A 27,801-nucleotide genomic window follows, 5' to 3' on the forward strand; every position below is an offset into this window, starting at 1 on the left:
TGTTTAAGAGCTGGAAACAATTAAAAAGGCCTAATTAAGAAAATGATTAGTTCAATGAAGGGTTTAGTTAAGCAATTGAGAGCTCAGTTGGAACGAAAAGTAGAAGACACAGGTTCGAGGACCGGGTTTGAGAAGCCCTGCACTAGTTATCTGCACATCATACAGTATTTGAAGACGAAAATTGCTGGTACTGCTCAATAAAAACACATCCTTAATTCAGAACGAACTTCAATGACGGATCAGTTGAGAGCCTATATATCTCAAAGGTGGTTTGAAATTCATCAACTGTGGTGCTTCTACCACTGAGACACTAGATGGCAGTGTAGAAATGCCAACTTATAAAGTGAAATACTGCTGTTGATATACAATTCAGCTCCAATGCTTTACAGAAACATAAGCTAACCCAGTGTGATTTAGAATGCAATACATTTTTAAAAGGCTTGTATCGCTAATGCTACAGGTAACAGTTGATGAGCAGGATTTTCTTCATTTGAAGAGTTAATAAGTAGTCAAGCTGAAGCTCTTGAAGTAGATGGATTGTGCTCTCTCTCTCTCTCTCTCTCTCTCACTAGCTGATGGTGTGCTCACCTGGACTCCACGGAGCACGGCTCCGGTGACGTTGACAGTGCAGGTTAATGATCAGCTGTCAGGCTCTGTATTAAGCCCTGTCCTTCAGGTCTGTAACTGTACCAACGGGGGGACCTGCGATTACACCAGCGTCATCCACAACCACCACAGAGGAGCGTTTCAGGTAAAACTTTTAAGGACTGTATCTCCAGGATCACTATACAGACACATACAGACAGTAACTAGAAAAATATAGTCTGGTATCTGCACCCATCTCAGTTCAGACAACACTTTCTGGTCTATTTCCATTCAATATGCTTGCTGGAAAATCAGGTCCTCCTTGTTATACTCCTAATAAGAGGATATGCTTATTTATGATGGCTGTCATGATCTACTTGGGTTTTACATAGTTATTCCATAGGCAAAAGGAAAACAAATTCAAAACCAATTCCTAACGCTAACCCTAACCCCTACCTTCCTCATCCAAACCTAACCAACCCTAACCCTGACCCACCTTAACCCTAACCAACCTTAACCCTAACCCTAACCCGTACCTTCAACTTCATCCTCATTCTAACCCTAACCCTAACCCTAACCCTAACTCCAACCCTAACTCCAACCCTAACCCTAACCTTCATCCTCATCCCAACCCTAACCCTAACCCTAACCCTAACCCCTACCTTCACCTTCACCAACATCCCAACTCTAGCTCCAACTCTAACCCTAACCATAACCCTAACCCTAAACTTAACTCCAACCCTAACCCTAACCCCTACCTTCACCTTCACCCTAACCCCAACCCTAAACCCTACCTTCACCTTCATCCTCATCCTCATCCCAACCCTAACCCTAACCCTAACCCTAACCTTCATCCTCATCCCAACTCTAACCCTAACCCTCTGCACCACTCCTGTTACATCTCACATAAGCAATGTCCATCAGCTTGCAGACCTGACCCTGACTTTCTGTGTTTCTTTGTTTCCCCAGGTTGTAGGCTGCCTTTGTCCAGAAGCCTATTCTGGAGCATTCTGCTCTGACCCTGTCAATGCATGCAGAGGGAAGCCTTGTTTCCCAGGTGTAGCCTGTGCTAACCAGCCCAGTCCAGCATTCTTCACATGCGATACGTGTCCTACAGGAACAGTGGCCCAAGACAAGAATGGATATAAGTGCTTTATAAACAGTGAGTATATCGCAATAGACTTCTTAAACCAGGCTGGGAACCGATATGAAACCATGAAACCACCTATCAACATTTTATTTAATCTATTTTAGCCTTTTGAGCTAAAGTTTACACAGACTTGAATGTTTCAATTAATGATTCAGAGTACAGTAAAATTACCCTGAGTAAAAAAAATACTACATTAAAATTGGCTGGGATGTTTTTTTATTATTATTATTTATAGCACTTCTATAACATTACCTCATCTCACCAGCAGAGGTCAGTGTATCAGGCAGTGTTGGTGTGCTCCACTAGCACACCTGCAAAAGAGCCTGCATAGTGGATAAGACAGCTCGGTCGTTGGTTTGCAACCAGACTCTGCCCTGTTATATTAGCATCGTCTATAACAGATGTGCATCACACAGCCTGTTCTTTATGGAGTGCCCAGGTGTTACCTGTCAAGACTTACCTCTGACCTCCTTCCTAGATTTCTGCCTGCCTCCATTCCCGTTCCCATGCCATAAGATGGCTGAATGCTTCAGTTCAGGGTATGAGTACACCTGCAGGTGTAAGGCTGGATTCTCAGGGGATGGGCTCAACTGCACAGGTAGGAACAACTCAGCAACCACCTGGGGCACATGTTATATATCCACAGGGTATTAGAAACCATTCCAAAATAACACATGGACATCGCTGTTATTCAAAGGAGCAAAACCATGTGACAGTGAGAATATAAGGCCTTGGGTAGCTAGCTGTCAATTGGAAAGTCATAGATTGCATAGAAGAGGAATATGATATGAAATAAAACAAATGTAAAAAGTCTTGTTCATGTTGTGCTGTAGTTTTACAGAGACTATAAACTGCAATTAACACATCGGTCAATCTGTATTTCTGAACTGAAACTAAGATCTTCATTATACGCTTCCTCCACAGACATTAACGAGTGTGAGAACCCAGCTGCATGCCCAAGTGCAAAATACGAATGCATCAACACCATTGGATCAGTGAAGTGTTCCTGCAGGTATCAGACTGCTCAAGACGCGGACGCCTGTGGTGAGTGAGAGCACATCTCCTGGAGGTGTTATGGTTAATAGTAGTTCCGCTCTGTGATGTCAGCTTTGTGATTTATACAGTAATAAGTGTGGTCAGTTTGAACCATACACAAGACAGCTCTTACACTAGCGGTGTCCAGTCGCAGTCCTGGAGGGTCATCCACTCCAGGTTGAACAGGTACAATTACATAACTAACTACGTCAGAGGCGGGGTGCAGGTTTAATTGGTTCAATTAAAACAATTTAGCACAAGGTTGGAACAAAGAACAAAGAGTGGAAGAACCAGCATTGAGCACCCCTGCCTTATACAATAAATGACACCCTACACAACATTAAAAAAAATGTATCAAATTTGTCTCTGTGGCACTTAAACTGAATCATGCCTCACTTGCAATTAAATAATTAATCAAATAATGAATGAATTGATGAATCTAGCATTTTTGTATTAACTGCTCTCTTATTTGTTTACAGGGAACTCAGAAAACCCTCCAGGTGAGAATCATTCACAGACGAGTTTCCTGTCTCTGTTTTGAGATTCCAGAGCGATTGTAGATACCTGTCAGAGTGAAGCATTGTCACCAGCACTCTGTTTCCTGTCTCTGTTAACAGGGTGGAATGTTTTCAACTGCACATTGAACTGGAATTTGTTGCGCACTGCTCCAGAACACACCACTGAGCAGGTAAGAGCTCTGAGCATTATTTTACATGCACTGTTAGTTGTTTCAATCCCACAACCTTCCCTTCATTCACCACATACAGATCTGACAGTGTTAAGATAAATTAAATACACCACAGTGCAGAAGCTGTTCTCGTTTTTTGATAAAACTTGCCAAGCACCTTCTTTATCACAAATGATATGGGTATGACTATCTGGATCTGTCTGTCACACCTACATATATCTATACTTATAACCGATGAAGCTTGGTCTGGACATTCTTTAGAACAAGCTATATTGTCTTCTTTTCCCACCCATATATTAATGTGGCTGTGAATTAGTTTGTATTTTTGTTCTTGGCGAGAGCTGTGATTCATTCATAACACTATGTAACACAATTTTTGTTCCTGGGTAGTAAGTGTTATTTCCTAATTGCCCCAAAAGTATAGAAAATGGCTATTATTCCCCACAAACTTTGCTTTTGTGACCAGGACAGTGATATTTTGAAATTTACCTATTTCCAATGAGAAAACAGGCGAATTTGTGTCTTTTCATTCACATAAAGTCAGAAAAAACAACATATGAATCCAAATTAACATGTATTTATACTAAAGTAATACAAAAATGACTACAAAAGATTTAGAAGTGAGTAGTTTCTCGAGATTTACGATTATACTGTAAATCACTTTCACGAATCAGCCCCCAAATGTAGTCTCCAATCATGTTCTCGTTATACTGTCCTTGGTAGCGACGTTCAAAGTCCAGTATATCCTGGTGGAAGCGCTCGCCTTGCTCCTCCGAGTACGCTCCCATGTTCTCCTTGAATTTATCAAGATGAGCATCAAGGATATGGACTTTGAGGGACATCCTACAGCCCATTGTGCCATAGTTCTTCACCAGAGTCTCAACCAGCTCCACATAGTTTTCGGCCTTGTGATTGCCCAGGAAGCCCCGAACCACTGCGACAAAGCTGTTCCAAGCCGCTTTCTCCTTACTAGTGAGCTTCTTGGGGAATTCATTGCACTCCAGGATCTTCTTTATCTGTGGTCCGACGAAGACACCGGCTTTGACCTTTGCCTCAGACAGCTTAGGGAAGAAGTCTTGAAGGTACTTGAAGGCTGCCGACTCCTAGAGCTCTGACAAATTGTTTCATAAGGCCCAATTTGATGTGCAGTGGTGGCATCAGCACCTTCCGGGGGTCCACCAGTGGCTCCCACTTGACGTTGTTCCTCCCCACAGAGGAACTCGGTCCGCTGTGGTCAGTCCCACCTGTGGTAGTGCGCCTTGGTGTCCCTGCTGTCCCAAAGGCAAAGATAGCAGGGAAACTTGGTAAAACCGCCTTGGAGACCCATCAGGAATGCCACCATTTTGAAGTCTCCTATGACCTCCCAGCCGTACTCATCATACTTCAAGGCGTCCAGCAAGGTCTTGATGCTGTTGTAATCCTCTTTGAGGTGCACCGAGTGAGCCAGTGGAAGAGACGGGTACTTGTTACCATAATGGAGCAGCACGGCTTTGAGGCTCCTGGATGAGCTGTCAATGAAGAGGCGCCACTCATTCTGGTTACAGGCGATTCCGATTGCCTCGAACAGACTGGTCACATTGTGGCAGAAGCAGAGCCCATCTTGACGGGTGAAGAAGCTGGAAAAAGGTTGGTGACGCTTCCTCTGATCTGCGACTTGCACACTTTCATCCAACAAGTTCCACTGCTTTAGCCTAGACGTCAAAAGCTCGGCATTGGACTTGGTGAGACCAAGATCTCTAATCAAGTCGTTGAGGTCTTTTTGGTTGGGGTAGTATGGGTTTCTCTCCTCAGCTCCACCTCTGAAATTGTCATCTGGATCTACAACGTCTTCCTCGCTCTCTGACTTGCTGCTCTCTTCTAAAGACGGCTGCTCTCTCTTCGGAGGAGTGGGTATGGGGAGCTCATGGCAGTGTGGCACCGGGGCGATGGATAAAGGAAGGTCCGGATACATGATAGCAGGTGCGTTCTTGCCAGTCCGACGTTTGGAAGGGTCCACCATGCAGAAGTAGCAGTTGCTTGAGTGGTCAGTGGGTTCCCGCCAAATTCTTGGGATAGCGAACTTCATGGCTCTCTTTTCCCCTCTGTACCATCCTACAAAAATACATTTATTTCACCCAGCACTGAATCTATCTGGAATGTTCTGGAAAATAGGTAAATTTCAAAATATCACTGGCCTGGTCACAAAAGCAAAGTTTGTGGGGAATAATAGCCATTTTCTATACTTTTGAGGCATAAGCAATTAGGAAATAACACTTACTACCCAGGAACCAAAAAAAAAAAAAAATTTGTTACACGGTGATTCGTGAACAACCTGCTTTTCCTTTATAAATAGTTAAAAACTGTATTGCTCTGGGACGGAATTCATGCTGAGTGTTTATGGGTTTACACGAATGATAATGTGCATTTCATCCATAGGTAGATAGTCTTAGCATTGTGGTCCCAATGGGAATTTCCTTTTTAACAGATTAGTATAAATGTTCTCTGGACAGGCAAACAGCCTATCCAGGAGCATGAGTCTACACAGCACTGCTGGGGTCTGCATCTGTGTGTGGATGCATCTGTCTATGAATAATCAGAGAACTGATCAAAATTGAGCACTTGTTTCATTTGTTCTTTTAGTGTGAATGAGCCCCTCCACTCTTGCCTAGTTACAGTGCAGCCGGAGATTTCACTGCCTGTTCTAGGCCCTGTGCAACTGTATTTATTTACACATGTGCAGCTCAATGAATTTAAAGATAATCTCAGACACTCTACAATGCAGTATGCTTCCATATGGGAACACGAATTGGTTGTTCTTTGGGCCAAGAGGGAACAGAAAGAACGAAGACACTAATTACGGGACTGTTGCCAAAAATGTAAACATACCACAAAGCTTTTGTGATAGAAAAAGTACTGAAAGTTATTTCAAGTGATACAGGAAGATAGGAAACAGCACAGCAAGTTCCAATACATCTTACAGGTATTGTTATAACTAGGCTTGCTTCTATTTTATATTAATCGGTAAAGCTTGTTAAACGTCAAATTCCCCAAAAATACGAGTTTGACTGAAATACATTTATATACGATAAACGTCGGTAAAACCACTCGCTATTTTTTATTTTCTTACCAAAAATAATCATTTAGAAATCATCTCTAGTTTGTCCCGTCTGTCCTGTCTCCTTTCCGCTCTGAATGGCTAAGGGTCGCTGTCAATAATCTCAGTGGTCTGTTATACTGTAGTTTCACTGTCACTGTCACTTCACCCTGTTCTGACAGATCTCGTTGACTGAAGCAGTGCTAGAATGCTCTCATTTGCTTAAATGACTGTCAATCATCATGACCTGCACAGACTGTGCACTTTCCTTTGCCAGTTACAGCGCTTGTCATTCAAAGCGCCTACTTTGAAATTAGCAGGTTAATGTGTAGGCTTTTGCTATAGGTATATACAGTGACAGTTACTAGTTTGATTTGAAAATGGGGAGCAAGAGGAAAACACTTAATGAGTATTATGCACAATACCCTGACCAAGGGCTGAAGTCTCTGCAGCAGGACGAAGCAGGCCCGTCGGCCTTGCTTTCAGTGACTCCAGCTGTTCTGAAGCAGGACAGGGGTGGAGCTCAGACTCTGGATAATAAGTCAAAGTTAGTTCTATTCAGCTATCTAATGTTTTGTTCTGTGCATATTATTTTTACTTGTAAATCTATGCTATAAAAGTCTGTAATACACTTTTATATGATGAGTTTTCTACGGTTTATTTGAGAAAATTTTTTAATTTGTGTAGGATCTATACGTATCTATACAAGGTATAGCTGTGCTGTGACCAAACGTTATTTTAATTAGAATGTTAGTAACCATGGTTTTGTTGCATGTTGAATATGATAAAGGGGTTTAGCTAAATAAGATGTTTCTCAATGGCATAAAAAGTCTGTGTTTTTTTTTTTTTAAGCATAAAGGTCGATTTCACCCATTCTCTGCTTAAATGGAAAAATAAAGATAAAAAAAAACCTGGTAAATTCTTTCTAAAATAAACATTGATATTAATCGTCGATTTGGCAAAAAAATAAAAATCGAATATTAGCAAGCCTAGTTATAAGTTATATGGATGTGATACTGGCTCCTTAAATTAGACAGGTGACTGGAGATTGTCTTACTAGTGCTTCTTGTTCATTACAATTCTACATGTACCTATTGTAAATGGCATGGTGTCCCCTAAAAGCCTCTTCAGTGTGAAAATGTTTAAACACAAGACGGGCTTGTTCTATAATAGACCCCCTGCTGTTTTGAAAGCCAGTTGTTATTAGATTCCTGGTGTAATCTTCTCTTTCGTTGCCTGCAGCTTCGAGACATCCTGGCTCTGGGCTTCCAGAACAAGTTCTACAACGCGAGTCTGAAATCGTTTCCAGGGGGGGGTCCTGCGATGGAGTACAGGGTCAACGTGTCCAGCGACACGCCACACTGGTATGTCAGGGACTACCTATCACGAGTCAGCCAGTTCTACGGCATCGACCCGGCCACCATCACAGTGGGAGGTATGGCACAGACAGGTTTATCTTTCAGTCATGAGCAGTGGCTCCGAACAAAACTAATGTTTTTAGATTGTTTCAGTGTCATAAACGAACAATCTGTGTTACCATATACGCCATGATAGACATTCCTTAGAACATATTCTAGGCATTTACAATGTCACCTGTGCTGTAATAATTCCAGGAACAGGGATACTGCATGTTAAAGCCATCTTATTTCTTGTGTTACAGACCTAAATGAATGCGCCACAGGGGAAGCAAATTGCAGTACAGCAGCGTACTGTGTAAACACTTACGGAGCTTATAAATGCATCTGTAACAGTGGTACTTATATGGAGTCCGAGTCCTGTGTCTATGCTACTGGTAAGCATTTATATCATCCAATACTATCGTAATGCAAACAAGGGCCACAACAATCACAAATGCACAACTCAGACATTTCATTTATAGATTTGTAATATTATAAAATATTATTTAAAAAAAAGTTTCACCTATGACTTTAAATTATTTTGACTGTAGTTTTCCAGAGCTAAGTACTTTAATAGAGCAGTAACTAATAAAATAGTTAATTTATATGCACTGCCTGGTCATGTACCAAGCATTGGGTTGGGCCAGCGTTTGCCCATATCACAGCCTCCACAAGGTGGTGCCAGGTGTCTCTAGACAAGTGAATCCATTCAGTCATTAATAGTTCAGACTTGGACATCCTCTTGCCCTTCGTTTTGCCACTGCAGTTTTGAACACAGTTCTTTCCTACACCACTATACAGGTCTGCAGTGTTGAAAGGGTTAAGTCACATAGAGAGGCTGCAACAAGAATAGTTTGTTTCAGGTGGCAGAGGTGGGTGGGTGAATATTACAACCTGTTTTGTTTTTACACCCCCCACTGTTCCTTCTGATGCAGAATTCTTCTGACAACTTGCAGTCTTGGATACAAATTACTGTAACAAATAGAAATTACATGACAAATAGGATTTTTATCAAAAAATGGTGTAAACTATTTTTTTGTTCTTTCCCAAGCCAAATTTCAGCACAAGGGAAACATGCATGCATCTTGATTACTGTTGCTGTAGGTCCAATTCTAACTAAGCTGTTCTCGCTTCCCCAGCAACCTTTCCCAGAGACAATAGCACGGTTACACAGAAAGTGCCCAGGTCTGAGGATTACACAGAGCTGATAGTGGCTCTGGTGCTGGGGATCGGGGTCCCGATGGTGCTGCTGCTCCTCATTGCAGGGCTTGTTTGCTTTTGTTGCACGAGGAGGAAGATAACGAGTGGAGGGTAAGTACCTGACAATAGAGGATCTGCATATCCCATGAACACGTATCACTGTGCAGGACTGACAGTAGAGGGTCTCTCATGAACACGTATCACTGTGCAGGACTGACAGTAGAGGATCTCTCATGAACACGTATCACTGTGCAGGACTGACAGTAGAGGATCTCCCATGAACACGTATCACTGTGCAGGACTGACAGTAGAGGGTCTCTCATGAACACGTATCACTGTGCAGGACTGACAGTAGAGGATCTCCCATGAACACGTATCACTGTGCAGGACTGACAGTAGAGGGTCTCTCATGAACACGTATCACTGTGCAGGACTGACAGTAGAGGATCTCCCATGAACACGTATCACTGTGCAGGACTGACAGTAGAGGGTCTCTCATGAACACGTATCACTGTGCAGGACTGACAGTAGAGGATCTCTCATGAACACGTATCACTGTGCAGGACTGACAGTAGAGGATCTCTCATGAACACGTATCACTGTGCAGGACTGACAGTAGAGGATCTCTCATGAACACGTATCACTGTGCAGGACTGACAGTAGAGGGTCTCTCATGAACACGTATCACTGTGCAGGACTGACAATAGAGGATCTCTCATGAACACGTATCACTGTGCAGGACTGACAGTAGAGGATCTCTCATGAACACGTATCACTGTGCAGGACTGACAGTAGAGGATCTCTCATGAACACTTATCACTGTGCAGGACTGACAGTAGAGGATCTCTCATGAACACGTATCACTGTGCAGGACTGACAGTAGAGGATCTCTCATGAACACGTGTCACTGTTCCATTAAAGGTGAATTATTTCAGTTTTAGTCGTCACTTACAGGAAAACTCCCCATCTTACAGCCCCTGGTCCATTGCACTGGCTTCAATCTGGGGCCTGTACAGAATGTGTTTTTAATGAGCTGTGTGTTATTTGTTGTTTGTTTTACAGTATACCTCCAGTGCACACAGGGGTCATACTCATGGAGAATGCTCCCCCACCTTTTAACTACGCAGACCCTTCCCTGCTCTACAAAGTGCATTACTTACCTCCAATGCAAAATGGAAACCACTAAACTCTGGAACCTGAAACAAAAGAATATATATATATATATATATATATATCAGAATGTGTACATTGAAACTGAAATCATTTAAGTATGTAATGGTAAATTGGTTATGCAGTGTTTATTATGGCACATTGTCAGCTATTCCTGATTCCTGGCCATTGGCAATGGCAGCTTAATTAGACTCCGAAATTTAAAGAAATTGTAGAGAAATTATAAATAGTACATCTGAAATATATTTGATTCTATTTCAGTTATATTGGTATATGGTAATGCCTGTGCCGATGTCAACTGGGTTTCTCTGAGTTCTGGCATTCATCCACTAGGGGGCAGAATATTACAGAAAAACATGATTTTATACCACATTCGACCGTAAATGTAACCCCCCCCCATTAGCATTAACATGCATTTATAATTCAGTAATAAATCAATATTCTGTATGTTTGGAGTCCTGTTCCTTTTTAATCCTCATTTAGGTGAAGTAGTTTAGAAATAGACAACTTCAATACAAAATGCAGTGCTTTAAAATGCAGTGCTTTAAAATGCACCTTTTGGGGCTCCCGAGTGGCGCATCCAGTAAAAGCACTCGCTAGAGTGCAGGATGCGCTCTATAGCCTGGACGTCGCCGGTTCGAATCCAGGCTATTCCACAGCCGACCGTGGACGGGAGCTTCCAGGGGGCGGCGCTCAATTGGCTGTGCGTCGTCCGGGGGGAGGGACGTTTAGGTCGGCCAGGGTGTCCTCGGCTCACCGCGCACCAGCGACCCCTGTAGTCTGGCCGGGCGCCTGCGGGCTTGCCTGTAAGCTGCCCAGAGCGGCGTTGTCCTCCGACGCTGTAGCTCTGAGGCGGCTGCACGGTGAGTCTGCAGAGTGTAAAGAAGCGGGCGGCTGACGGCACACGCTTCGGAGGACAGCGTGTGTTCATCTTCGCCCCTCCCGAGTCAGCACAGGGGTGGTAGTGGTGAGCTGAGCCTAAAAAATAATTGGGCATTTCAAATTGGGGAGAAAATAATAAAAACTAATTGGCAACGACTAATTTATAAAAAATAAAAAAATGCACCTTTTGCACATAAAGGCACTATTAAAAAATGTTATTGTATTATTATGCAGCAATAATGAATGCTACCATAATGTTCCAATACTATTAAACTGGGCCATGCTGGATGGTGAAGCTGGGCTCTGTGACTCAGTCTGCCTTTAACACCCAGACTGGAACGAGTGGCACATTCCAATATTACCTCATTATAAGACATCTTTAATTAAAATAGGAACGCATCATCAGATGTTTTCCTGTTCAATTTAGGCTGGAATGTGTTAATTTGGGAACACCTACTGGATAAAGACTGGAAACAACCGGCAATTATATAACTTCCTGTGACATCATCCCTTTCTTTTTGTTTTTGTACTGGCCCCCTTTGGCATTTACTTACAATAAGTAGTCCAGTATAACGGGTGTTGGCATGGCAACACTAAAGTAAGTAATGAGAATGAGTAATGTTAATGCTGAACATTGGCTGATGTTTCACGGCGTCAACCCCCCCTGAAGCTATATTTAACAGGTTTTCTATATTTAGCATGTGGTTGATTCATATCCATTTCCATTCACACAGTTAATAATTCAGTGGTTATTGTTATGGAAGTCTTTATGCCAATGTACAAAAGTGCATTCATCTTTTCTGGCAAAGAAAGAAAGAAACACAGCTGCTAAGTTACAATAACAGTATCTCCAGGCCAAGGGTGATTTATAAATAAAGAGAAACTGCTTTCGGATAAAATATTGATCAATCATTTCTTTGATTTAATTCTCATAAGGAGCTTGAATCACAGCTGTGAACTGCCTCATCTGGTCAAACCAACCCCCACACAACTAGTCAAAACTAAAAAGGGAACAAAATGCCATCTGGAGCCAGATTTACATGAGCCACCACTAGAGGGCCCTACAGGTTCAGTTAGCGAGTAAGGGGCCAGACGCTTTAAGAGTATCAGATATTTTACACTTCTGAGTGCTTTATTGTTACAGATACTTTCTTATGTAACATCACAGATGAGATTCAGACTGCTGTAAACTGAGTCTATGTCTTGCAATGTGTCACCTTGTGAATAAGTGCTCATCTCTTGGCTCAGGGCAGGGCACTGCAAACCAATCTGTAAAAAACTCAATCTCATGTCGTTCCAGTATCAAACTGGGACTACCGCCAGGCCCATCTGCAGTCTGCAATCCAATCTGCAACCTGACATACGCAAAGATCACCTGCATTTATCCCCTTTAGTTTGTCTGCCTCCTCCAATGTTTTTACCTGACAGTATAATATATTCACAGCACTCAGGTTCAAATGATGTCTTTTTAATTGATCTGAACCGTAGAGGAAACACTGCTAAATATAATGAGGCTCTTTGTGCACCAAGGCTGTGAAAATCAAACACAGCGCAGTCACTATCTGCCATGTTTGGCCAGCTTCTTGTTCTGTCATATGAAATGTCAAGTAAAGCATGCACTGAGTAATGCATTTATTTAATGATTTCAATGCTATTTGATTGATGGTTGTATTTTTTAATAGAACTGGTAACACTGTGTACTGCACAAGAACTCTTACCTAATGATCTTCAATTGCATTGCAGCAGTGCACAAGGGCAGCTCATTGAGGTGAGGCTCCCATTGCTAGAATAGCACCACAGCGCTAACATGTTCATATTGTGACACAATGTTATTGGAATGATATGCATCAATGCACCGCGGTACCAGGGTGGGGTGTTAGCACTGGTGTGTTACTGTTTCAGGACCAAATGCTAATAGGATAAGAATGACATCCCATCTATAAAATCACTAACCCTTATCCTAATCCTAACCCAAACCTGAACCCTAACTCGAACCCCAACCCCGACACTTCCCACAACCCCCCAAACCAAAACAAGGAGAATTTCTATAGCAACTTCATAGCAGCCTGCAGGATCCCTTTACTTGTCATTCGTTCTTAATGGGTTACACCTCTCATATGAAAAGGCTTCCTGTTCTTCCATATCATTGGTCAGTCACATCTCTTTCTTTCAGACTGGAGAGCCCAGCCCTAGTTTTTTGTGACTCATCAGCTGTATTGAAATCGTAGGGTTTCCTTCAGATCCTACCTTCTCCAAATGAGAAAACCATAGCAGGCATTTATTTTCAAAGTAAACGTCTTTGGATGTCACTTATATCACTTAAATGGTATTTGTACTTTGGGCAGGATTGTTAAACTGTATGGTAGAGATTGCAAACAGGCTAGTAAGTGCGAAAGTGAAATTAATAGATAAGAGGAATTTTAAACAACCACCTCCACCCACCCACACACACAAACATCCACACCCCCCTCACACATACACACACACACACACACCCAGACACACACACAAACACACACACACACCCCTCACACACACACACACCCACACACACAAACATCCACACCCCCCTCACACATACACACACACACACACACACATACACACACCCAGACACACACACACACACACACAAACATCCACACCCCCCTCACACATACACACACACACACACACACACACACATCCACACCCCCCTCACACATACACACACACACACAGACACACACACAAACACACACACACACACATACACACACACACACACATCCACACCCCCCTCACACACACAGACACACACACAGACACACACCCCTCACACATACACACAGACACACACACATCCACACCCCCCTCACACACACACACACACACACATCCAGACATACATCCACACACACACACACACATCCACACCCCCCTCACACATACACACACACACACACATACACACACACCCCCCACACACACACACCCAGACATACATACACACACAGACACACACACAAACACACACACACACATCCACCCCCCCCACACACACACACCCAGACATACATACACACACATCCACACTTCCCTCACACATACACACACACCCACACACACAACCACACCCCGTCATACACACCCACACACACACATCCACACCCCCCTCACACACACACACACACACACACACACACACCCAGACACACATACACACACATCCACACTTCCCTCACACATACACACACACCCACACACACACAACCACACCCCCTCACACATACACACACACACACACACACACCTCCACACACACACACACACACATCTCCACACACACACACACACACACACACACATACACACACACACACATACACTTCCAGTTTGTTGAAATTACAAGCGACCGTTAACAGATGTAGTAGACTACACACATCATTGAGCATTTTAGGCAATACAGCTGACTACATGTCAATTATACTGACACCAATGTGCCATGTGATCTGCTGAGCAGTATATAAGGCCTAGAGCTGCTGGCTTAGTTAAACAGGTCAAAGTTACAAAATAACTTCAAGTAGACAATTGCTAGTGTTAGTGGCTGCACCAATGTATTGTCAAAGAGTAGAAGAAAGGATTAATCAATGTGGAGGGGGCCAGGCAGCTCCTGTAACCCAAACACAGAGAACCATCCATCAATAGCACTGGGACCCAAACACACAGAGCCACCCATCAATAGCACTGGAACACAAACACACAGAGCCACCCATCAATAGCACTGCAACACAAACACACAGAGCCACCCATCAATAGCACCTGAACACAAACACACAGAGCCACCCATCAATAGCACTGGAACACAAACACACAGAGCCACCCATCAATAGCACTGGAACACAAACACACAGAGCCACCCATCAATAGCACCTGAACACAAACACACAGAGCCACCCATCAATAGCACTGGAACACAAACACACAGAGCCACCCATCAATAGGACTGCAACACAAACACACAGAGCCACCCATCAATAGCACTGCAACACAAACACACAGAGCCACCCATCAATAGCACTGCAACACAAACACACAGAGCCACCCATCAATAGCACTGGAACACAAACACACAGAGCCACCCATCAATAGCACTGCAACACAAACACACAGAGCCACCCATCAATAGCACTGCAACACAAACACACAGAGCCACCCATCAATAGCACTGCAACACAAACACACAGAGCCACCCATCAATAGCACTGCAACACAAACACACAGAGCCACCCATCAATAGCACTGGAACACAAACACACAGAGCCACCCATCAATAGCACCTGAACACAAACACACAGAGCCACCCATCAATAGGACTGCAACACAAACACACAGAGCCACCCATCAATAGCACTGCAACACAAACACACAGAGCCACCCATCAATAGCACTGGAACACAAACACACAGAGCCACCCATCAATAGCACCTGAACACAAACACACAGAGCCACCCATCAATAGCACTGCAACACAAACACACAGAGCCACCCATCAATAGCACTGCAACACAAACACACAGAGCCACCCATCAATAGCACTGGAACACAAACACACAGAGCCACCCATCAATAGCACTGGAACACAAACACACAGAGCCACCCATCAATAGCACTGGAACACAAACACACAGAGCCACCCATCAATAGCACCTGAACACAAACACACAGAGCCACCCATCAATAGCACTGGAACACAAACACACAGAGCCACCCATCAATAGGACTGCAACACAAACACACAGAGCCACCCATCAATAGCACTGCAACACAAACACACAGAGCCACCCATCAATAGCACTGCAACACAAACACACAGAGCCACCCATCAATAGCACTGGAACACAAACACACAGAGCCACCCATCAATAGCACTGCAACACAAACACACAGAGCCACCCATCAATAGCACTGCAACACAAACACACAGAGCCACCCATCAATAGCACTGCAACACAAACACACAGAGCCACCCATCAATAGCACTGCAACACAAACACACAGAGCCACCCATCAATAGCACTGGAACACAAACACACAGAGCCACCCATCAATAGCACCTGAACACAAACACACAGAGCCACCCATCAATAGGACTGCAACACAAACACACAGAGCCACCCATCAATAGCACTGCAACACAAACACACAGAGCCACCCATCAATAGCACTGGAACACAAACACACAGAGCCACCCATCAATAGCACCTGAACACAAACACACAGAGCCACCCATCAATAGCACTGCAACACAAACACACAGAGCCACCCATCAATAGCACTGCAACACAAACACACAGAGCCACCCATCAATAGCACTGGAACACAAACACACAGAGCCACCCATCAATAGCACTGGAACACAAACACACAGAGCCACCCATCAATAGCACTGGAACACAAACACACAGAGCCACCCATCAATAGCACCTGAACACAAACACACAGAGCCACCCATCAATAGCACTGGAACACAAACACACAGAGCCACCCATCAATAGGACTGCAACACAAACACACAGAGCCACCCATCAATAGCACTGCAACACAAACACACAGAGCCACCCATCAATAGCACTGCAACACAAACACACAGAGCCACCCATCAATAGCACTGGAACACAAACACACAGAGCCACCCATCAATAGCACTGCAACACAAACACACAGAGCCACCCATCAATAGCACTGCAACACAAACACACAGAGCCACCCATCAATAGCACTGCAACACAAACACACAGAGCCACCCATCAATAGCACTGCAACACAAACACACAGAGCCACCCATCAATAGCACTGGAACACAAACACACAGAGCCACCCATCAATAGCACCTGAACACAAACACACAGAGCCACCCATCAATAGGACTGCAACACAAACACACAGAGCCACCCATCAATAGCACTGCAACACAAACACACAGAGCCACCCATCAATAGCACTGGAACACAAACACACAGAGCCACCCATCAATAGCACCTGAACACAAACACACAGAGCCACCCATCAATAGCACTGCAACACAAACACACAGAGCCACCCATCAATAGCACTGCAACACAAACACACAGAGCCACCCATCAATAGCACTGGAACACAAACACACAGAGCCACCCATCAATAGCACTGGAACACAAACACACAGAGCCACCCATCAATAGCACCTGAACACAAACACACAGAGCCACCCATCAATAGCACTGGAACACAAACACACAGAGCCACCCATCAATAGCACCTGAACACAAACACACAGAGCCACCCATCAATAGCACTGGAACACAAACACACAGAGCCACCCATCAATAGCACTGCAACACAAACACACAGAGCCACCCATCAATAGCACTGGAACACAAACACACAGAGCCACCCATCAATAGCACTGGAACACAAACACACAGAGCCACCCATCAATAGCACTGGAACACAAACACACAGAGCCACCCATCAATAGCACTGGAACACAAACACACAGAGCCACCCATCAATAGCACCTGAACACAAACACACAGAGCCACCCATCAATAGGACTGCAACACAAACACACAGAGCCACCCATCAATAGCACTGCAACACAAACACACAGAGCCACCCATCAATAGCACTGGAACACAAACACACAGAGCCACCCATCAATAGCACTGGGACCCAAACACACAGAGCCACCCATCAATAGCACTGGGACCCAAACATACCAGGCAGTCACCGAGCTGGATTTATCAACCAGTGTTCTGAACTGCTTTGTTATGAAACTCCTTTATAAAGTTTAAGCGGCTTTCACTGAGATTAAACCGTTTGTGGACCACACACTGTCCAAATAGGTTTAGACAGACACTATCACACATTATTATTAAGCTGATCCTCTGCAGTCATTCTAGCCATGGCCTAACTATCTATGAGGATCCAGAGGTCGTGTCCTTGGTTGTCTTATTGCATCACCAATGCCGATGCTCATGTACAAATTCTGGTAAAGTAAAAATGATTCCTTAATTTTCTCTGTTGGTTTGCCGTGTAACATAGATTTGGAGGTTGAATAGTCCTATAAATACTGCCAGCTATAGCTTGAAACCTAAGTTTGACCTCAGTAAAATGTCAGCTCTGGTTCCGACGCTGCTTCTGGCCACCAGGGGACGATCTGTGCCATACACTTATTAACTGATCTCTAACCTCTAATCATCTGCACTGTTAGCTAAGACAGAGGAGTACTCATGGTAGTGGCATAATTGAGTAAACAGTGTAGCCTCAAACAGCACTTGCTTTAAATATGAAATTCCTCTTGTTAATTGACTTTGGTCATTTAAGTACTGAATATAGCCACTTTCCTGTAGATGTTTTCCTCCACTTTTCCTGTGTACCAATTGCAACGCATGGTGCTGGTATAAGAGGTACTGTGTTGTAGGAGGTGCAGTTCTTCAGAAGAGACTGTGCTCTGGTGGTGTAAGAGATCTCAAAGCGGCAAGGGTGCCCTGGTTAGATTACAATAAGGGTTACATTGTAGACTGGCTGAATTGTATCCTTGGCCAAATCACCAGCAAGTCTTCAATTCTACTTCCCCTGTAAATGAATCCCGAATATGAAATGGTACAACTCTTTCATGTTAGTTTAGTTTATTCGCTTGAGTTCATTCACTTTGAGCACAGATACATCTCAATAGTGCAACACTAACTCAATAGTGCAACACTAATACAAAGAGAGACCTACAGTAAGTAGACCATGCTCAATAAAATACCAATAGAACAATTACTACACATCCAAATAATTGCTATACATACATTTCAATCCAGGGGCGACACGGGAACTTTTAATAAAAATGATAAACTCTCAGCAGCGGGACAGTGAATCCCAAAAAAATCTTCCTATCTCGACTTTTCAAAAACAAAGGTCTAGTGCCTTGTTAGCCCCCTCTTAGACACAGGCAGCATTGCCTGTCCTGTCCTGACACAGAGTCGAGCGGGGCCTGGAAATGCAAAGCCTGCTCTGAATGGCTGCTCTGTATTACACTGCTGCCTTTGTGTTGGTTAAGTTCACAAAAGTGAGACAATGCTATTCTGTAGAGGCAGGACCAATAGAAATGATTCCCTTCAAACAAATGCAAACAGTAAGCTTGGTGATAGCTGAAGCAATAAACATTGCTGAAAACTGAAAAGCCCTCAGTTGCCACATCTCCCATAGAAACTAATCCATTTAGATCTTGTTATCTACATGACAGCAGGATCATTAAATAAGAATGAAAGTCCAGATTTGTGTCCCTCCCGGTACAAAAGTCATAGTTCTAGTCTTAACATTTAGATCTAGACAGATTAACAGCTTGTGTATGTAGTGTACACATGTATTATATTATATACAGTAGAGTATATTTTAAAAGTAGAAATAAACAACTCATATAAATGACTCCTCTATAAATCTGCACTTATCATTGTTACTAGTTTGGTAAAATACATTTTAGGCAATGTGCATATGATGATTTGAAATAGGCCCAATATAAAAAGCATAGTACAGTATTGTATAATGATTGCAAAGTTTGTCAAAATGTTTTCACAATGGTAACAAGCAGCAAGTCGAATCACCACTAAATAAATAAACAATGGAATAATCCTAGCATCGATGCACGGCGGTGCACATTCTATTAGAGAATTCAGAGCCTTGAGAAACAACCTGTTACATTGCTATTGTTAGTGTCCAATTCAAACAGGAAGCTGCACTAACTTCTCTGTGGTTTTCTCTTGCCCTTTGCAAGTTTATTGCTGGCTCAGTTAGCACAACAGCACATAATTGCAATTAAAAAATATATATCATGGTCCCAATAACTTTTTTGAGTGGTTCTTATGCAAACACCGAAATACCATGTTTGTATTGTATTCTATTTTTTTTTTATGAGGTGGGTGTTGGGTTGGTCCAGGGAGCCTTAATGTCTTAATGGGCCGCAGCTAACGATCAAAAGAACTGTATTGCACTGGCTTGCTATCTTAACATCTGTGTTAACGTGACTCACCTAATAAGTGTGGTTTACCACTTCGCATCTATCACCTGCTTTGCATAGGCAAATTCATTTTGAGATAAATTGTATTTAGTAGAGTCAGCCCCGTAACGCCCGTTTCCAATGCCTCCAGCATGTTCCCCTGAGGGAGGGATTTCCTCTGTCTGATATATACTGCTCACTGGCTCTTTTCAATCACCTTTAATAGAGCATAATGCAGTACCTGCAGGAGGTGAATCATTCAGTGAAAAAATCACACATCTAAGGAGCTCTGATCCAGCCTGGCGTGTGTTCTGCAGCACCTGGAGCTGAGACTTGGCCTGTATAGCCGGGACCAGATCAAGTCAAATGATCGGGATTTGGTATTTGTGCAACAATGTTCTACAACCACCAACCCTTACAGAGTTTCTCATTGTAAACTCATAGTGAAAGCATAGGTAAGCATTGTAAAGCCCAGAGAGGTATAGGAAAGTCTATTAAATGCACAGTACAACCATGGGAAAAGCATTGGGGGAACTGCTAAATTTACCAGGGTAAACTTTTATAAGGGAAACTCAGTGAGATCAGCTGTACACCCCTCATATCAGATTCCTCATCAGGCACTGCCAGATAAGGAGTGAATGTGTGGCTGCTCTGCTGGTATTCTGATATTTCCCTGAGGAGCCAGGATGAAATCCACCCAAGCTCATTTACACTGAAGGACGAGCAAGCGGCTGCCAGTGCTATGAACGTGTCAAAAAGTGAGCCTGCATAGCAGAACCAATCAACAACAATGCAGGTCCCTCAATCATTCAAAAGGCTAGTAGCCTGCCTATAGTTTATACAGGATACCAGAATAAAAGCTCTTATAGCAAACGACTTACAATTAGAAAAGTTTACCACATAAATTTGCACTTCTCTTTTAATATGCTTTTCCATACCCCTCTGGACTATGCTTTATTATACTTTGCAATGCTTTTGCTGTGATAACTTTTATAATGGTAGAACTAGAGATTATAATAGATAGCACAATCGCAATACCATTTTACAGTCTGCTGAACTAATATTAATTAAATCTGCGGTACAGTATAGGCACTGTAGTAATGCTGAAATGTGTTTCAAGAGACATCATCATATTGCAGTACAGTACAGAACAGAACAGAAGAAGATTCAGTTGTCTAACGGAAACTGTACCCAATAGCACAGAAAATGCCTTGCTTTCTCAGGTTGACTTTTCTTTGAGTGCGCATTACAAAATTAACAACATCTTTCCAGTTCAGAAAAATCAACATCATATTATTATTATTATTATTATTATTATTATTATTATTATTATTATTATTATTATTATTATTATTATGTTTAAAAATCTCACACTACTCTGTGTAGCGTGTACTGATGATGTGTGTCCTATTTTAGCCCGTTCTGGAGCAGGTAAAGCTGCACAGAAGTTTTGTGAACCTGTAGCTATTTGTCTCTGTGTTTGTTAGCTTTGTGCCAGCTTACACAGCTTCAGTGACCTTGCAGGTGTGTGTGCTGGGCACTGCAGTACTCAGCACTGCAGTCTTTCTGTTCCTTGTTTTATTCTGCTTCTTTGCTCTCTATATCTGCACCAGGGCTGTTTGTCCTCGTGTGTCAATGCAAGGAGAAACGAGGGTTAGGGTTATATTAGATAGCTATACAAGTGCTTTAGCTCACGTCTACAGTGCCTGCAGTCTGGCATATAAGCATGGAGAGGGGGCTGAAACATAGCCTAGAGAAAAAGGACAATATGTGTTTTGCCCTGCAAGTGACCCTAAACTGAATTCCTATCGGTACACATTTTAAATATTCATGTTTCACAGTAGTGTGGTCTATTAATGTTGACAGAAGAAAATAGGAGCACCTGCTTATTAAAGTGCTGTGACAATGATTGCTTCCTCTGGTTATTATCTGTTGAAAGAACCTCAATACGATTCTTGTTCATTCAAGCGGTTTTTTTTTTTTGTTTGTTTTTTTATTGTAACCATTATTACATTCCAGTTGTGTAATAACAATGAAGATCATCTGCAGGTGCTGTTTTTACAAAAAAACAAGCAGAGGCAATCACAGATTAGCAGATACATCAGAACCATGTATTGATATTGGATTGGAAGAGGGCAAGTAATGTGGTTCATCATTTGAAAACTGTTTCATTCTAGCATGTCAGACAATACGATAACGGATCTGGGATCCTGTGCAATCCAACACAAATGAACCATATATTGATACTGGGTCAGAAGAGACAATTCAGATGATACTGTGTGCTTAGTACAAAATCTATTAAGAGTGACTATCGCTGCCATATATATATATATATATATATATATATATATATATATATATATATATATATATATATAGTAGCGACCCTGGTTCTGTTGTAACCGTGTTTGGGAAGGTTCTGTGACCCAGGGTCAAAGGTTCAACTGCAGCAGGTGTTCAGGGTCATCAGAGACAGGAGAATCGCCACCAATCAGAAGCTCAGCTTGCCGTGCAAGCGGGACCCTGTTGCAACATTTTTGCCACAAATCAGGGGATAAGATGTTGCAACAATCAAGGGATCGAGAGGGAAGCCATGCATGCTTGGGATTGGTGGCTGGTGCACCCGGGGGCGTGGCCTGCACAGGGGGATAAGTAGCAGACTGCTGAGACTAACAGGATGGTGTGAGACTAAAGAGAGCTGAAGAACAGAGAGAAATGGAGAAGAAACAGCTCAAAAGAGCCAACTTCCCAACATTTCAGTATGCTCAGCATACCTTTGTCAAGGAAAGTTTTTTTGAGTGTGTGACCATTCTTGGCTCAGCAATCCAGCAGGGTATGCATGGTTGGTTTACCATTGCTAAGAAATACTTTATGACTTTAGAGACATTATTTAATACACAAAGCGCCTTATATTGGTCAGCACCTTTTTTAAAAAAAAAAAAAAACAGCTTTGATGTGCATGATTGCTTTTATGATTATATTACATATCTATGTATTTATATATTTTTCTACTATGCTATCAGAAGAAGGCGAAAGCCAGATTGTTGTAGCTAATTTTAAAACAGTGAGTTATCAGTTTATCAATTACTTTTCTTCTTCATTAAGTATATCTAGTAATTGATGAGTATCCTGTTAGATCCTGATTCTCCTTGGATAGAGAGGCGTTTGCTGTTTTTTAATTCTCTGTATTCTATATATAATACAGAATACATATATAATATATATATAATATAGAATACAGACAGCGTGTGCTGATAGATCTTTATACTTAATGCAGATGTAACAGTTACTGTATGCTGGCAATGCCTGCTTACAAAAGTTGGGTTTGGATCTCTATTGAACCCAGAACTCAGGGGAACAACATTCCAATGGAAGATAGTATTAATCCATGGGTGCCAGTGAATCTGCCCAAATACTTAATCAGTTCCTGCAGTTTCAAAGACGGGTTTCACACCTCTCTGGGAGAGCTGTTGTGTTATCAGGAGCCTTATTAGCAACACACAATGAAACATTCTGTATTACTCTGTGGAATCAGATAAAACAGCATTACAGCAGAATGATTCATTCATACCAGCTTATACAAGTGAAGTCAAGGGAGGTGCAAAGCTGCTAACAGATCACTGAGATCATGATACACTACATGGTGAGTCAGATTTGAACCGTCGCTTTGTATCATAGCAAAGTGGAGGGTATGAAAACATGCAAGTCGCCCTGGATAAGGGCGTCTGCGCTGTGTGGTCCAGTGGTAAAAGAAAAGGGCTTGTAACTAGGAGGTCCCCGGTTCAAATCCCACTTCAGCCACTGACTCATTGTGTGACCCTGAGCCAGTCACTTAGCCTCCTTGTGCTCCGCCTTTCGGGTGAGACGTAATTGTAAGTGACTCTGCAGCTGATGCATAGATCACACACCCTAGTCTGTGTACGTCGCCTTGGATAAAGGCGTCTGCTAAATAAACAAATAATAATAAAATAAATAAAATAAAATAAACACTGAGCTTCTGCAAAAAGTACTGTTATTGTCCTGGTTTCTTATTAAAGCATTGAGAATGCTCAATCATGTATCTTACCTGTGTTCTAACCAGTTTGAAACCACTAGCTCAAATGGCAGCCCACATACAGTATCTACTCTGGAGGACTGAAAATCAAAGCACTACCTCAGCTCCCACTGGCTTGAAAATCAGAGAACCTAAAGCAGTGGGTGTGGGTCTGCACAAAGCAATCATTCGATTAGTCAGCACAGGAGAGGGTCATTGCTGTTGATCAGGTTTCTGTGGATCGCTGTTCTCCACAGTCTAAGAAAAGCAGCAATCATCACAAATCCAAGCAGCTGTTTCTTTACTTGTTTTATTTGGAATGGCACATTAACACAATCAACACCAATAACCCTCACCTGATTGCCAGCACCTGATTTCAGTGGAGAGCTCAAATAATCGAATAATCAGTTTGTGCAACACTAGATGTGGCCAAACTACTGGCTGGTCTATATCTGGCCTTTCAAGAACATCCCTCTCCTAAGCACATGCTGTCTTCAATATTTCTATTGATCACTAAGGTCCTCTCATGCAGCTGTGTACTGTAAGGGACAGGGTGAACAGTAAAGATTCATTTATAGCTAACCACAGAAAACACCGGAGTGCGCTTAACCAACGAGGCACACAGCAGCAGACTTCCTTGCTCTAAATAACAGATTAGCTTGGTGACAAAAGTTTTGAAAATAAATGCACTCAAAATGGCCCATTCTGATTAACACACGACTCATCATTTCCGTTAGCAAAATAAAAGGTGGGTGGTACTTTTAGGATGTGCTACCTACTCTAAACCTCAGTACTTTGGACAGGTGTGTGAGGGGTCATCCAGTTTACTGCTAAAATCAATGTCTAATGTCTGTCTAATGAGACAACCTCAAATCAGCTGGTCAACTGCTCATCAAGTCTTTCCTGATCTTACTGCGCAGAACATTGACAGATTAGTAACTAATATTGTTGTTCTCTTCTCTGCGTAATCAGCCTGTAGTTGCATTTCAGTCGTATTCAGTAATAACATGAAGAACGAAAATGGTTACGTCTTACTAGCGCATCACCTGCATGCCACTCCACACAGTCATTGCGTGTGACGTCAGTGCCTCGGTGCGGCTCAGGTGTAGTGCAAAAGAGGTATTAAAAAAAGGTACAGCAATCGTTGATCACGGGAAGCGTTGCGTTGAAGGTTCTGAGATATATATTAAATGAAGTCGGGTCCAGCAAGTGAAAATGGCATATATCGACGTAAAAAATAAATAAAGTGCTCGTTTAAAACTGACTGGGGTACAAAATAGGTCTTTATTTATAACTGTTGGCAAACTGCGGTCCAGATAAGCTGAATATCTGTCGTTTTTACGCATTAAAAAAAATCAGAACTATGCACTAAATTTAAATGTAATGCATAGAAATATGCAGAGCAATTTTGCTGCACAGCTTGTCTGCCTCCCCTAAAACTTACATTAACAACTACATCTCCTAGAATACAATGTCATGAGTTACTAGGAAACTACCTAATCTCTGCCTAGCCGTCATTGCTGTCCTTCTCCCAACACAGTCTCCTGATGAGATCAGTAGGCGGGCACTGCATGTCTTAAAACACATTCGATTGGCTATTGTTAGGTAGCACATTAATTCTCTTAACCAAAAGGATTTCAGAGCCATACAAAGTGCTATTTTTAGAGCCGGTGATTGACACCTCCGCAGCAGTGTACTTTCTCAGTGTCCTGAAGTCAGGTGAGTGCTGTGCGTTTGCAGCTAGTATGGCACGTTCTTGTGTAAAATCTGATGACAATTGGTAACACTACATAACCCAAACCGTCCCTAACATGTTTATATTAAAACTACAGCCGACGAGATTTAAATGTGGGCAGCAGTGTGGAGGGCTCTGGGCTCTTGACTGGAGGGTCGTGGGTTCAATCCCAGATGGGGGACACTGCTGCTGTACCCTTGAGCAAGTTACTTTACCTAGATTGCTCCAGTAAAAAAACCCAACTGTATAAATGGGTAATTGCATGTAAAAATAATGTGTAAAAAATAATGGAATTGTATGTCAAAATAATGTGATATCTTGTAACAATTGTAAGTCGCCCTGGATAAGGGCGTCTGCTAAGAAATAAATAATAATAAATGAAATAAAATCGATTTATTTATTTATTTATTTATTTTAATAAAAAAAATCGCCAACCGTAGTAAGTTACTCCCAGACCCCAAACTTTATCTGAAGCTAATAAATAGATGAGGAGTTATCTTATCAAAGTATTATTTTGCAAGGTAGGCTAGATCAGTGTTGGTCGAACGTTTTGTATGCCGCGCCCTTTTAACACTCAAAAATCTGTGTTTTCACAACAAAATAATTACTTTGCCAGCTAAATATGAAGCCAATATGCAAATGTGCCCCGTCCATTGACGCGTTTGATTTGGCATTGTATGCTGCAGAGCTGCGAGAGACTATGGGTGCGTTCATGGAGATCATTATGCGCAGATTCTGTGCAGAATCTGACCAATTCATAGAACTTCATTGGCTAAATTGGTCAGATCCTGCAGAGAATCTGCGCAGAATGATCTCCGTGAACACACCCTATCTCTCCGCTTCCCCACCTGCTCTGCATACAACGCCAAAAGAAAAACAATGTACACATTTCAAAACTTTTAACAATGTGTTTGTTATTTATGTATTTAGCTCAATCTGGACTTTTTGTGGTTAAATCTAGAAAAAAAATACGCGATTTACATTAAATCCGCGTAAAAACATCTGTTAAAACCTTAGTGCTTTCTTTTTACACTTGTGACTCCACACATGGAAGCCGACATTTCGGCTCTGTTCACTGCAGTTTCACAGACGCGTGCCACTTGTAACAGAATTTCCCCGGTTCTGCAAGTCTAGAGACTCGTCAACGGCTCATGTAAGATCTTGGACTAATTTGCTGTCTTATGTATTTATTTAAAATGTTCTATCCTTTAAAAAAAAAAAAAGCTTTTTTAATTTTTACAGAACAGCCACTTTAGTCATAGTCGCGCGCCGCCCCACACTTTGCGCTCCACTGGGCTGGATAATCTGCTTCATGCACGGTGTTTTAATAAAAACGACGATACATAACGTAACGTCTCGCTATAAGAGCAATCGTCCTTTTCTGTTGTAAGTTTAAGCATTGACTGAAAACTAAATGACAGCATCAATAAAAATTGCGCGCACTCATCCACTAATGTTAACTACGCAGATACACACACTACTTGTTCTTGACGTTAAAAGCAAAGACCTTGTTCTTTCTATATGAAGGCGGAATCATAGTACTGGGTGAAGTGGTGTGTGAGAGGGTGGATGGACAGATGCATAGTTTAATCAATGAGCAATCTGCCCCGTCTCACAGTGACACACCAATCATGCATTCCTCCATAATTACGCTTCGTATCCATCCTTGCACCGCCTTGCTGTGCTCCTGTGCAGTCTGGCGCTAGTGTGCATGTCCGAGGGAGTGACGCATTGCGGGTAGGAAAGCACCAATCAGAACGACCATCCCATCCGACTACGTCCTATACGGATGACAAGTCCGCAGCACGTAAACTTCCGCAAAATCATCTAGTTCCTTGGCTACTGTCGT

At 42.5% G+C, this 27,801-nt stretch overlaps 1 protein-coding gene across 1 annotated transcript in view; it reads left to right on the plus strand.

The window, feature by feature from the left end:
* The window catches only part of si:ch73-105b23.6 (fibrillin-2), a 29,379-nt gene extending 18,690 nt beyond the window's left edge, over positions 1 to 10,689 (plus strand). Inside the window, exons 17-26 of the mRNA XM_059024701.1 lie at positions 573 to 751; positions 1,555 to 1,747; positions 2,214 to 2,333; positions 2,660 to 2,779; positions 3,250 to 3,270; positions 3,388 to 3,458; positions 7,774 to 7,966; positions 8,192 to 8,323; positions 9,068 to 9,239; positions 10,191 to 10,689. Of these exons, the coding sequence (XP_058880684.1) occupies positions 573 to 751; positions 1,555 to 1,747; positions 2,214 to 2,333; positions 2,660 to 2,779; positions 3,250 to 3,270; positions 3,388 to 3,458; positions 7,774 to 7,966; positions 8,192 to 8,323; positions 9,068 to 9,239; positions 10,191 to 10,314 (1,325 nt within the window). The 3' untranslated portion in view covers positions 10,315 to 10,689. The remainder of the gene's footprint in view (positions 1 to 572; positions 752 to 1,554; positions 1,748 to 2,213; positions 2,334 to 2,659; positions 2,780 to 3,249; positions 3,271 to 3,387; positions 3,459 to 7,773; positions 7,967 to 8,191; positions 8,324 to 9,067; positions 9,240 to 10,190) is intronic.
* Positions 10,690 to 27,801: the final 17,112 nt, after the last annotated feature.

Source organism: Acipenser ruthenus, chromosome 5 (genome assembly GCF_902713425.1).
Source record: "Acipenser ruthenus chromosome 5, fAciRut3.2 maternal haplotype, whole genome shotgun sequence".
NCBI lineage: Eukaryota > Metazoa > Chordata > Actinopteri > Acipenseriformes > Acipenseridae > Acipenser > Acipenser ruthenus.